Below are 14,558 nucleotides of genomic sequence, written 5' to 3'. Positions count from 1 at the left end.
AAAATAGATTTTGTTTGAGAAACTTAATCATTTGAAAAGTTTACCCTGCAAAAAATTTAATCACATTTTCAATAAAAAGTATGATCCTCTACTATTTGTTACAATATCATGAAGCTTCAGCTCAGAAAAAAAAATAGATTTTTTCAAATTAATAGCAATATTTTTATGGGTAGCCTTCCCTTAATCATCACAAATTTCATTATTATAAGTTTCATAAATTCCAATAAATGTCTTTATTTTTAAATAATGTAGACTATTGAAGGGAGTGAAGAATATTTCATATCAGGAGGAAGAATTTTATTACCTGATTTTATAGTTGATGCTTAATTTTAACAGCTATAACAGAATGTAGTCCTTCTATCACTTCCAATGAGACATTTAACTGCTGTAATATCCTCAGATTTTACTTATTATGATGATGTGAAGACCGTCAAAGCAGAAAATGTGAGTGTCTATGTGTGCATACTTTATTTTTGATTCCCCAATTTCTAAAACAGAGCTGATCTATTTTAGATACTTAAAATCTAAATATTTCAGATAACATCTACTGAATGAATTAGTAGACTTATATGATTAAATATTATATATTTAAGATACAAAAATTCTTGACTAAATAGAATATTTTAAAATACTATACCTGTTATTATAAATGAATGTAAAAATGAGCTATTTACAGATAAGTCCCTATATTACATGAAAGATATGGTAAACTTTCATTTTTATCTTTTTACTATATTTTTATACATATTCATAACACTGTATGTTAGTCATAAAGTATATAATGAATGTACTCACAATGAACTCTTATGAAACCATCCCAGTACATGTGTTTCTCTCCTAGCCTAAGCCCTTACCTCTCCCCAACCAGAAGTAGTCATTCTGGATTTGGTGTTTAACGATCCATTCATTTAAAATACAGTTTTATTATAATTGCATGAATGCTTAAAGCATATGGTTTAGTTTGCCTGTTTTTGAGCTCTACCAAAATGGCAAACTATTACATGTGGTCTTCTAGTACTTTTTTTTAATTGAACATTGTGTTTAAAACACATATCCATATTGCTTGGCAAGCTTAAGTTCACTACTGCTCTGAACATTCACTGTGTGAATACACCAAGATTAATATATTCTCTTGCTGATAGACTTTTGGGTCTCTATTGTTCTGTGGCTTTCCAGTGTTGTGCTATACAAATGTTGCTTGATGAGCATGATTGTACATGCCTCCAGGAGGGCATTTGCAAGTACTTCTTTGGGGCATATTGCTAGAAGTAGGACTTCCAGATAATAAGGTACAGGGATACTCAACTATATGAGATATTCAGTACTGCTTTCCAAAGTAGTGATGCCAACTCCCACAACCACCTGCAATGCATTTTACTGATGGCAAAATTTTCATTGTGATCTCCATCTGAATATTCCTCATTACCCATAAGAGCAAGCTACTTAAGTTTATTGGCGTTTGTGTCTCCTCTTTAGTGAAAGATCTGTTTCTTATTAAATTGCAGGATTTCGTTTTTATTTTAGATACTCTTAGTCAGCTATATGTGTTGAAAATATCTTCTCCCAGTTTGTGGCTTGTCTTTTTAAATCATGCTCTGGTTTAATGGTTGATAAACAGACATTCACAAATTTCATATAGTGAAATTGATTAATTTTTTCTCTTAAAAATATTTAGGTCTTACTTAACAAATCCTTCCCTATCCATAGGTCAACGAGATTTTTCTACATTTTAATATAATTGTTTAAAAATTTGCATTTTACATGTAATCCCTAATCTACCTAGACTTGAGACCTGGCATATATTCTGTTAGATTTATTCCTAGTACCTCAACATTTTTGTTGCTATTAACAATGGTATTTTTAAAAACGTGTATTTTCTCAATACATGCTATTCATGTGTAGAAATGTAACAATAATTTATAGTGATCTCACAGTTCACTGCTAGCCATTCTTAATAGTCTACAGACCATTTATATCATTGATGGTTTCCATTTCTTCTTTTTAAATCCTTAGGGATTTAATTTCTTTTTCTTTCTTTACTGTACTGGCTGGGACCTCCAATACATTCTGTAATAGATTTATCAGACAGAGTCATTCTGGTTTTGTTCCTGAATTTAAATGAAATTTCTCTAACATTTTACTATGAAGAATGATGTTTGCTATTACTTTTGGTAAAAACTGGCAAATTAAGGAACTTCACTTCTATTCCTAGTTTGCCAAGAGCTATTTTTTCTTATCAAGAATAGGTAGTAAATTTTAATAAACACTTTTTCCATAACTATCATGATAATTATGCTGTTTTTCCTTCTTTAATCTAATAATGTGGTGAATTACATTTATATATTTCTTTTATAACTTTTACTGAATATTTAAAAAAATTAATTTGACAATAGCTCAAACTAACATGCTTCTTCTAAGTACCTGTCTATCTTATAGCTACACTGCCTTAAGGAATACGATTTATAGATAGAAATCACTGAACAGTTAATACAAACTTCAATTCCAACTGAATTGGCCAATGTGGAAGCTCACATCCACAGTACACAGCTGACTAAAACTTTGGAGAAAAATTCATAGTATGTAATCCTCTGAAAGGCTGTATTCTTTTAGTTTATACATCCATTCATTTTTTTAAAGTATTGTATTAATTCCCACTAAAGATTCAATGTAACAATTGTTTTGTTGTTGTTAATTTCTAGTATCTCCCAGCTACAATGCTAGGTGCTGGTGAGGACCTGATGAATGGTAACATCACCATCACTTCTAGAATAAAGGCTAAACATACCAGGATGGCTTACAGAGCCCTCAAAGATCTGCCCCTACCAGCATCAACGCCTCCCATTCCCATCATTTACCTATTGGGGTACATCCTATTCCAGCCACACTTACAGTTCTCTGAGACCATGTGACTTTTCTTATACCTCTAAGATTTTGACATGTTGTTTCCTCTGCCCAAGATGGCCTTCCTTCTACTTTGTCAAGTAAATTCTTTACCTTCTTACAACTCTGCATCAAACAGCACTTTCTTACTATAGCAGTTATTACAGTGTTGGCTAAGTATTTGTTTGCATCCCAGTCCTCCAACCCCTGAATTGTAAGAAGACATGGCAAGATTCACCTATTATTTATCATTCTATCCCTAAGCACCTATCACAATGCTTGGCACGTAGCAGGGGTATATGTCTGTTGATGGCTATATTTCAATGAACATAAAACTTGAATTCAAAATACAGAGCAAATAAGTCTATCAAGTCTACAATTATTTTCTCAAATAGAATTCATATTATAATAATCTATTTCTTTTAAAGTCATATTTTTTCACAAATTTAGACTGTCATTTTTAATATAAAAGCTGAAACAAAAACTTTATAAACAGAAAAGAATGGCACATTTCCAAATGTTATCTACTGTGTTTCCATGCACAAAATATTAAAAACCACCATCAGGTAACTTTAGTTTCAACACTTAAAACTCAAATTACAATACACACACACACACACACACACACACACACACACATATATGTATAGTTTTGCTCTTTCTAGGTGTAAATTACCTCAATGATTGTTGGCTTCCCCACATTTTCAGCTGTTGGGGACCCATATAGGACTCCATCACTATATGGTGTCCTTTGGATATATCGAAGCCATCCAGGTCGGTCTGGGTAACCCATTAAATTTGTATTAAATGTTATGGGATCATTACTAATCTCGCCTAGATAAGAAGCAGAGAATTAAGACATAAGACAGTTATTTTCACACATGTTGCTTTGGTAGTTTCAATCAAAACATTCTGTCTAAAATTTTTTTCTTACATTTGTAGCCAACTAAATACACACATACAAAACCCATCTGGGAATTTAAATTAGGGCACCACGTTAAAAAAATCCTTTTGGTTGTTTAATTTGTTTCAAAATCTGATGCAACAAAGAAAGCAGATTCATACAATTTTCTTGGAAATATATTTTTGGTCACCTAACAGTGATATAGTTCTGCCAGTGAGACAACTATCTTTCAGGAGAATTCCCTAATCATGCTGATGTACTCATTCTTTTGCGAAATATTCCGTTCATGAAACTCTGGACACTATCATATGAGTATGAAAGATATTCCAAAATTATAAAAGTCTCATCAAAACAAAAATAATGTAATTTTAAAACACTGGAGGATAGGATGAAAAAGACATTACAAATCCATAACAACTGTACTAACGACAGCATTTATTAATCACAAGCAATAATAACAGCATCATTTATTAGCACATCCTGGCCCTGTGTTAAATGCTTTACAAGCCGTATTTCATCTTCTTGAATACTATTAGGAACATGGCTAACTATATTGTGGAAGAGTTTTCAGGTACAGTATTCATCACATAATCTTCAAAAAGAATAGTTATATCAATTCTAATGCTAAAAACATTCTTATACAATATAAATTTCAGAAAATTCGCTTTTATTTGCTGCTTAAGGAAGAGCTGTAATGATATGTTTTCTCTTGCTATTCTTTGTATATCTTCATTAACTTGATGGCATTTATGATCACTCAAAATAACATATTTAAACCAATAGTGAATTAAATAAGACTTCATAATTGGTATCACTTAAAAGGAAAAATTAATCTCCATAATATTATTATGGAGTTATATAAAATTATCTCCTATTGTAAAAGCTTTTTAAAAGCTCTTACCTAATGCCATTTTTCATTCTCCTCTACAACATATGTATAGTTTTCCAAAAATCAATGTACTATGTGAGAATCTAGGTCTTAATATAGAAAATCATAAGTTTACAGCTATAATTATTTCCATGTGAATATAGGTAGATCACTTGTCAGAGACATAAAACTCAAGACTGAGAATCCAGAAATATGCTTTCTTTAACATTCAAAAATAAATTATTTTTGTCTGTAATTAAATTTCTAATCTGTAAATGAGAAATATCCTATAACAATTTATCACATATTTAGACCATTTGAAATAATGTTAATGATATTTCATCATATATGTCTAGATTATGCAAATTAAACAAAAAATTTAGTACGTTAACTGCTTTTTTTTCCTCACAAAGAACATACCAGGTTTTGGGTAAGGTGGAAATTCCCCCTTAAAATATTCTCTTTCCAAAACATGAACAAAGAGGACACCTGCTGATGGGTATACATTCCGATCGGAGTGTACCTTGGAGAAAATACTGTACACTGAAAACAAAGAGGAAAGATAAGTGACAGAAAGACAAATAATGAGATACGCCCTTGATAATTCAGCTTACGCTGTTTATAAAGAGGGGTCTCACTATGTAGACATTTCTGGAAAAACTGAAGCAACATGCAAGGAAACTGTTAATAACAATTTGTTTTAAATGGAAGTGATTTCAGGACAAAATGGGAAAAAATTCTTTTGATTTGTGTTTACAGCCTTTTCAAACACTACATAGACAAAATTATGCACATTTAATATTTTAGACTGTTATCAAATAATGAAGCTATCCGTAATATCTTTTTGGTAATTTCTTTTTACTTGAAGTTATTACCAACAAAATACATCATGAGAACTGACCAGCTACATAATTGCTACAGATGTTTTTCTTCTTTCCTTTTTTTTAAAGCAAAGTACATAGAGTAATTTTTAAGTGGTAAGAATCCATACTATACTAATTGTTTTCTAGACAAAGCATGTCAGACTATATAACACTATCAATACATGTAATGTGGTTTTTACGTATACTTATAAAAATGCATTGGATACTTTTTCTGGGTATTCATTCCTCGCATCTCTTGTAGAAATGATTTATTCAATTTTCCCTGATCTTGATATTTAATAATTCAAACAATATAATCTATTATATTATGCTGCATCCTAAATAAGCAATAATAATTACATAATAAAATTCAGGCAAAATAATTTAAGTGAAATAAGCAAATTTCATGATTTACCAGTTACTTAAGACATATGATATGAGTACATTAAAATGACCAATTGTTTTGATTAGTTTCCACTTATTGTTTTTGCTCTGATAGCATCTTCTCCACTAACACATTATTGCCGTTACTCTTGTCACTTCTACAATCTCTTCTGGGTTTCTATTTTCCTGATTGGCTAGTGGCTGCAATTTTTAGATAGATAAACCCTATCAGGCCAGTTCTTTCTTTTAAGTCATTAATGGATTTGTAAATATGGTAATTAACCTTATGAACCACAAGGCTGCTCACTCCAAGCTCACAACTTACTAAAAGCCTTGGATAGCAAGATCACTGAACTAAATTTTTCAGCACAAAAATAAAAACTCCCACAAAATGTTTCTTTATCTGTGAAAACTTGTCCCTGCAGTTCGGTGGATGGCTGCCAGAAAAGGGGGAACTGAGCTAAAATATTTGACTTGTAGCTTCACGTATCTACAGATTTACTACTAAAAACATAACTTCAAAGGCTGTGTAACAGAGGGAAGGAAGCTACAAGTTATGTTTAAACTAGGTATGCAGAGAGATCTATTCTTTCCTGATTTGTTTTGTACTAGTATTCATAAGTGATCTTCCCCTGTGGCATTTACAGTACCCAACTTCTACTCAAGAACAATGTACTTACCAGCAGGAATAATCCCATTCCCCAAAACAAGAATGAATGAATCACAGAAAAATAGTAAAGATGAGAATTTTATACTTTTCTTTTTTTACCAGTTTGATACCACAATGTACCCTGAATGTGAGGTGCTATGGGGAATATGAAGATGAAAGAGACCCTGCCACTGCTTTCCAGGAGTTCACCATCTGGTTTGGGAGACCAACATCCACCTAACTAGGTATTATCCCAGAGGTAAAACTGCTTTGGCAACACCTGGAAATATGGGAGGAGCAATTAAGGTTGGACAGATTCGGAAAAGATTTATGGAAGAAGTGGAATTCAATATGGCTCTTAAAGTACTACAGTAGTAGGATTCTGAAACTCAGAGATGTGGAATTTCAGCATTTCACAGTGAACATATGTGCAAGATACAATACTGGATACTGTGGGGGCCTTTCAGGGAAGGGAATTAAGTCAGTAATGCTGGATCCTGAGGTAAATTTAAGGTAGGGGGAGGCAAAACTGGGAAGAAAAGAAGAGTCAAAATAGGGAGTTTTGAACTCCTGCTAAAAAGTCATTTCACTCTGTATATCAAAGTATTTAAATTCAGGATCACAACCCTACATCCAAAGCAGAGAACATTACAAATAATCTAAAGGAATCTCTTTGTAGTTTATCTAATTATCTAATTTATTCTTTCTAGAGATTAAAAATACCTTGAAGTACAGCACTAAGTTTTATTTACCTTGCTATTTTCTCGGCAGCTAGAAGAGGGTCTGGTATATTTGAATAATTGTATCAATGCCTATGGAATGGATGAGTACATTCTAATACAAAGTACGGCAGAGGTAAACACAAGTTTCCTATTAGTGAACTAAATATATGTAATACTTAGAGGGGTAGCATTCTGTAGATTATCATCCTTCATTGACATTATAAACTAACAGTCTCCCTTAGTATTTGCTGCTATAAGGTGGTAAAAGCTAGCTAACAAAGCAAAATGAAAGGTTGTTCATATTAAATAATACTGAAATGATTCCATTTTCTACATTGCCCTCCACAGGTCCTGAAGTGGAACCATTAAAGAAAGGGTACCTGCCACTCCATATCATCTCACTTCAAGAACTTGCATAGAACATCTCAGTTTCTGCTTTTATAAAAAACATTTCTGCGTTCTACAGAGCCAAGACACAATCTACCATGGCCCTCCTGGGTTTGAAGATGACAAGCACATTTCTTTATTCATGTGTACTCAATTGCCTTTCAGCAATCTGCTGAACTGCATACTTGCTGGTCAGTTACCTTGGCAACTCCACAGTAAAGGCTGCTTCACTTTAAGTATAGTATGCCATTCACTTTGAGAAAAACATGATACAGATGTATGACACATTCATCTAGAAATGGAAAATGACTAAGCCACTGTGTTTTGTTTGTAAAAATAATACTTCCTTTCTGTAGCATCAGTTTAAATTACAGGCACCCACACAACATTTTAGAGGAGTGCCCTTTGCCTTTCCCTTTCGCATTTGTTACTTGCAAAACAAATAGCTCTTCAACAGAGGCAATTTGGGCAGTATTTACACCTATGCTTCCTTTCAAAAACAACAAATGACACAGAGAATTCGAAGCTATAGGTTCTTGTTCTAAACATGAGCTATATAAATAAAGCTGATGGGGTCCGCTCCAACACCCACAGAGGCTATTACTAACAGTTAACACATGTTGCAGTCACATATGCCTAGGCAGCACTCACAAACCATAAGCTTAAAGCATGTTGTTTTCCTTAAGAGCAAGTCTTGAAAATCAAATTTAAACACTCTAAGAATCCACAACACTAAGATCTAATAATCTCTGAAATATACATGTGTACAGTGCCATGCTAATCAAGCCAAGGTAACAGCGTCTGGCCTCTCTGTGTATCGCATGGTTTTGCAATCTTCTACGGCTGCAAATCCATTACCTCTGCAAACATACGCCACTAGATATAAATGAAACTGGAAACCTATGGGTGGTTAAATCCATGCAATTCTATCACTATTAACGGGAAAAACAATGAGACCAAAAGTCCAACCCGCAAGAGGTCAACAATATCATCTCCAAATAGCAAGCATAGCTAGATTTACAAAGATTAAAAACTTCTGAAGACAGGTAGTCATAAGGAACAGAATTTTTTAAGTAATAATTACATATCTGAGAAGAGAGAGCCAAAGAGGTATGTAAGCAAGTAGCTGGGATCATTATCTCGCTCTCCCTAAACATAGATCCAATGTATCTCATCACCATGTTACCAAAACCTTGTTCACAAAACTGTTATCTGTATGTTTCATTCACAGGGTATAGAATCTGCAGCCATTTCAACAACTCTATATTATGTGACAGCATAGAGCCCAGAATCAAATAACAGACCATGAAAGCAGTAGCAAAAAAAAGGGACCTCATGCTAGCTAAACAATGTCTTGTTTTCCTTTACTAATAGTCCAGTGGAAACTCTCTCTCCATAATGAAAATATATGGGTGTGCACGTGTGCTTATTACAATTACCTTCAAAGCAAGTTTGAATGTATTTAGTAAACATTAAATTTTGAAAGTATTATGGTGGTATGCTGCCAATGAATCCACAGCATATAACTTCACAATTCTCACAATGATTATTCTTAATGGCATATGCATAAGCACAGGCACACACACAGCCCCTTCACTACAAAAATGTCCAGAGAACACTTGCCAGTTCTTTTTCTGCATCACCAAGAACAATTACATGGCTATAAAGATAAAATAACAACTGAGTATAAGACCCTGCAAGTTTGAGCTAGTTTTAAATCTTAAAGCCATCTCTCTTCTGAAATCTTAGAGAAGAAAGTCATAAAGTATTGTCAATATTTATGTCCGGGTGACTTTTATTAGGTACCCAGTATGTTTAGGTCTCTCTTATAGATGCTTTATTAATAAACTAATCACTTTAAAATGTCCATTTATATCATCATTTTCTAATTTTTAAGGTTTACAAGGATCTCATAAAATCTCAGTTTACCAGAACCACATGAAATGAATTGTTCCACAGAGCTGATGTTTCTGAAGTACTCTGCAGTTGATTCTTTTTCATGATGGTATAAGATCATCATTTTGTACATCAGTTGTTGCACTCTGCTCTATTATACGGTGATACCCGTACGGACCGTTTGGTTGCCTTGTCATTTACCGATAACACTGTGGGTCCCAGTCTGCTAATGCTTTTTAAGGTTGTGTGTTTTACAGATTTTGTTTTCTCTTTTGTAGACAAGTTGTCAGCTGTCATTTCTCATTGCTATCAGTATGTTTCCCATAGCAGCTTCTCTATCCCCTCTAATTTGCTGTTATTAATCGGCTGCAGGTTTAGAAACCAGACTACCAAATGAGGCAGGGTTGCACATTGAAGTAAAAACAAATGCGTGCTGTTTAACGCACATAGGGCTCTGCTAGATGTAAAAGACAGGAGCCTGCATTCGCAGCATCTATTTTGGCTGCCGAAAGACTCTTTTGTGGCGTATTTCCTGGTTCTTAGTTGACTCAGTACACTTCTGAATAGATGATCTTACTATACTTGAGAGAGAGCCATTACTTAAGGTGATGGCAGCAGAAACTTTGTTATAAAATACATTCACAAATAAATAGGTGTACAATTGAAAGTCTTAATTCAACCCATATATTACATAACTATGAACTGTCAAATAAAAAATGGATTGAATGCATTGTATAAAACAATTACTTACATATTCGGTAAGTGGGAAATACACTGCACAATTTAAACAAAGAGATCTATGGATTAAATGATATGTTGCCCTTAGTTATAGCTAAATCAGCCTAAGATACTATAACACAATATAATTAATAAGTAACTTATTAATAAGCAATTAAAGTCTATTTCTAAAAGCATTTCAATTTCATCAATTTGTTTCTCACATGAAGAGTTTGAAGATGGAAGCTGTTCATTGGGAAGCATCGCAAAGATGTTTTAACTATGTTCAAATTATTTAAATATGATAGTATATATTTCACAGCTAGGAAATTAGTTGTTCAAGTAATTTGAACTTAGTTTAAGTATTGCCTTAACAGTAAGTATTATCTAAAAAAATGTGTTGGATAAGAATGATTAAGAAGGTTTTAAGGTATGTTGAGGATACAAAGAGAGTACTAAACAGCCACCTATCTGCTGTATCTTTTAAAATAAATTGTTGCCTAAGCAACTAGGTATCATCATCCCTGATAATTAAAAATGTTAAGTACTGACAAAAAATAATACTTCTCGTCTCATATTTTATAGTTTTAACATCTAAAAACTCTTTATGAGATTCAGAGTCCCTGTATACACAGGAATTGAACAAGAGGCAAATCTCACTTGCTGTCTCTGCATCAAAAGAACTCATTTCAAAGTTTGCATAGCCTGATACATTTATGGATTCCTTTCTAATTTATTTTTTTAACATGTTGTTACTACAGTCAAATTGAAATTTAATTATTAAGCCAGGTAATTGCTGTAGAGAAATATTTTAAGAGATATCAATATCCAGCCAGTTAGACAACCTGTTTTTGTTTTTGTTTTTCTCACTAAGATTTACCTTGTGTTTTATCAATACAACTTTATGAATCTTGGCTTTGAATCAAAAGCTTTTCTCAGCAGTCTGCCCTTCACCTTTAATTCACTCAACATCAAAGTACTGCAGGCCATTCATCTGGCATTGGCCAGCTATTGTTTTTTTTCAGTCACAGATAGTCCATGCCTTGGCTGTGGAATCCATCACTAAGAAGGCATTACAGTGTCTTTGTAAACTTCATTTCTCTAAGAGATATGGCCACTTTTCTTTACGTGAAGTAGGAGAGGAAACCATTACTTGAATCTTCTACAAAAAAGCAGAAGAGTTTCTTCGTGATATTTTCCCCAACTAAAACCACTTACTTTCAGTTTTTCCAAAGTGGAACTAAACATCTTGATTATTGTGTGATTTCATGTGTGTGTGTTTTTTAAATGTCAATCGGAAAAAGGTTGCAAACCATTGCTAATTGGTGATCAATAAGCTTAGTGTCATAGCATGCTACATTGAAAAGAGCTTTATATGTCATCCTGTCTGGGCATGCCAAATATATTTCTTTATTAAGAGACAGATCATAACATTATTTCCTACCTGCATATGGCCTCTGCCTCCTACTTAACCCAGGATTCCTGACAGTTACTAACAATCAGAGTTTGCACGCATTTGCTCTCCTGGAGAGTTCAGTCCATTTTATAGATAATAAAATTGAACGTAGAGGGACTAAGTGACTGCTTCAAGCCTATGGGACCCATAACTAGAAAACAGAAAAAAGGAAGAGTGGGTGTGTCAAAGAAGCTGATGGCCCTCAGCTTGCTCAAGTAGGTCCCCTACTCCCATTCCAGGGAAAAAAAGAAGAGATTCCATAGTCCATATCTGGAGTATTCCTTATTACTTTTGTAACCACTTACTGGGTGCTGAGGTAGAATGTCAAAAGTTAAGGCATTCAAATTCCTTGGAATCCTATTTACAGAAGAAGTACCATCCTACCACTTTAGCTAAGAATTGGAATATTCTTTGCTGGGCCTGGCAGCTCACGCCTATAATCCCAGCACATTGGGAGGGCAAGGCGGGCAGATCACCTGAGGTCAGGAGTTCAAGACCAGCCTGGCCAACATGGTGAAACCCCATCTCTACTAAAAATACAAAAAATTAGCAGGGCGTGGTGGTGGGTGCCTATAATCCCAGCTACTCAGGAGGCAGGAGAATCGCTTGAACCCAGGAGGAGGAAGTTGCAGTGAGCTGAGATCACACCATTTTACTCCAGCCTAGGCAACAAGAGCGAAACTCCATCTCAAAAAAAAAAAAAAAAAAAAAAAAAAAAGCTACACAAAACATACATTTGTTAAATTTATTTTATATATAAATGATCCTATCATCTTTTGTGCTCTCTTGAAATTTTCTAAAAGAGATGACTGGGATTCATGGTCAAGAACATCTCAAAGAACATTCTATATCTGAGACAGCATTTAAAATGGCCTTGCCATACAAGTTACTAGTATTTGTTATTATAATTTTAAAAGTGATAAAACAATTCTTCTCATACAGTTGACAAAATTTACTCCCTGTATAAGGTATCTTGATAATTCAGAACTATAATGATAGGATATAAATAGGATGAGAAGAAAGAAAAATAATCTAAAGGATGAGATCAAGCTAAACTGAAGAAATAAGAAAATGTGATAATTGAAACTCTTTACCTCAGTAGATTCAAGATGGAGTGATCATTTCTATTCTGAAAACTCTAGTTATCTCTTGGGTCCCAAGGAGAAAATCAGTGTGAGGTTCAATGACAGTATGAAGTTTGAAACAGGAAGAGACTGGCGTCTCTTAGAGATTCTAGATGACACTATATGTCAAGGTCTTGAAATGCATTTCCCTGAGAACAGCACCATAATAGATGACTCTGCTGAGTGCAGCAGCTGTTGAGAGAGTATTTTTTTTTTGGAAATATAACAGCAAGAGGAGAGAGAGGCATGCTCAGAGAGGATAGAGGTTCCAGGGATCAAAGATAAAGAGAAAAGACTGAAGAAAAGGGATGACTGCAATCTAGTGAAAAATGATGTGAAGTCCAGAGGAAGAGTCTTCAGAGATCCTCGGTGAGGCACAAGGAACCAGGGTATGTCCCAAATCCTTTGGAGATGACAGAGCAGAAGTGCAGTGCAGATTGCAACAGTGAAGGACACCGGGGACCCATAACCAGAAAATAGATTAGAAAAAAGGAAGAGTGACTGTGTCAAAGAAGCCAATGGCCCTCAGCTTGCTCAAGAAACCAGCCAGATAAGGGTGTAATCAGGGGTGATTCCCTTGAAGGAACTTGGGAGAATCTGATGGCAATATCTAAAGAGAATGTGGGGAAAAGAACTATGAGATCATGGGCCTGTGTCCTGGAACAAGTGCATCTAGTGCTTTTTAAAACAAATTTTTGTGATCTTTTCATGAGAAGTTATTTGTATGAAACTCTATGTTTTCTTACAGATCTTAGCAAGGAAAATTCCTTAAAAATACACAGGTATTTGTAGGTTTGTTTCAAAGTCACTTGAGAAAATAGATGTTGGGAAACTTTGTCCCATTGTGAAAGAGATCTGGGGGTAGAAGTGTCCAGCTGAAGAATAATTTGGTTCCAGCTATAAAAATGTTAGTGATGCCCAACTTCAGAGATGTATGAAGAAAATGAAGTAAGCCAGGAATCAATCCCACAAGTACCCAGCAGGTTTCATCTGGCATTATCATATTATCACATAAAATTACTGTTCTTTTCAAAACATTTTAACATTACTATTATTTTTATAGACATTTTGGTTGCTCCAAAGTTAGAGAAACTACTATTCTGCTGATGTTCATGAACACATGTAGTTAATATTCTGTGTGAAGGATCATAAAGCCAAAAAAAAAAAAAAAGAAATATTAAGTGCAAGTTCATAATGGTAACTGGTATTTTGAAAACAACTAATATTTTGACTGTTAAGTAATGCCTTTTCTCCATAATGAAATGTGTTATTTCAAAGGTCCTGGAATATTGCTGATGGTCACATTTATAGATACTGAAGAAAAATTTAGAAGGATCAATCAATCATTTACAGGTCAAGTCATCTTTCCAATAGAAAACAAGTGCCACTAAGTAATGGCAAAACATATCAATTTGGTTTTGCAACAAGAATCATCCAAAATTAACCAAAATATGATTATTTTTCCAAGGTTACATACATGCTATTTAAAATGATACATGTTAAATGCACGTTTTTCAATATTATAAATAACTTGTTATAGTAACCACAGTAGGACAATTTTTATAAGTGGCAAGCTAGTGACTGGATAAAAGGTAAGTTAAAAACATAGGAATGGTTTTTAGTTTTTCTTTAAAAAGGGCAAAGCTACAGCCAAGGAAAAGGACTTGAAAAATAATGGAATAAGAACACACGGGATCTAAAACAGAAG

The 14,558-nt window shown here is 33.9% G+C and overlaps 1 protein-coding gene across 12 annotated transcripts in view; it reads right to left on the bottom strand.

Moving 5' to 3' along the window:
- The window catches only part of SGCE (sarcoglycan epsilon), a 70,777-nt gene that overhangs the window by 39,154 nt on the left and 17,065 nt on the right, over positions 1 to 14,558 (bottom strand). For 9 of the 12 annotated variants that reach the window (XM_019031480.3, XM_004045771.3, XM_019031481.3 and 6 more), the window contains 2 exons: positions 5,073 to 5,195; positions 3,557 to 3,714 (listed from right to left, as the gene is read on the bottom strand). In XM_019031480.3, coding sequence (XP_018887025.2) covers positions 3,557 to 3,714; positions 5,073 to 5,195 — 281 coding nt within the window. The remainder of the gene's footprint in view (positions 1 to 3,556; positions 3,715 to 5,072; positions 5,196 to 14,558) is intronic. The other 3 variants (XM_004045773.5, XM_031013008.3, XM_019031482.3) reach the window with 1 other exon arrangement.

The sequence above is a fragment of the Gorilla gorilla genome, chromosome 6, assembly GCF_029281585.2.
Source record: "Gorilla gorilla gorilla isolate KB3781 chromosome 6, NHGRI_mGorGor1-v2.1_pri, whole genome shotgun sequence".
NCBI classification, from domain to species: Eukaryota; Metazoa; Chordata; class Mammalia; order Primates; family Hominidae; genus Gorilla; species Gorilla gorilla.
Note: the sequence above shows the minus strand (reverse complement) of the source record. Positions and strands in the feature narration are given on the sequence as shown.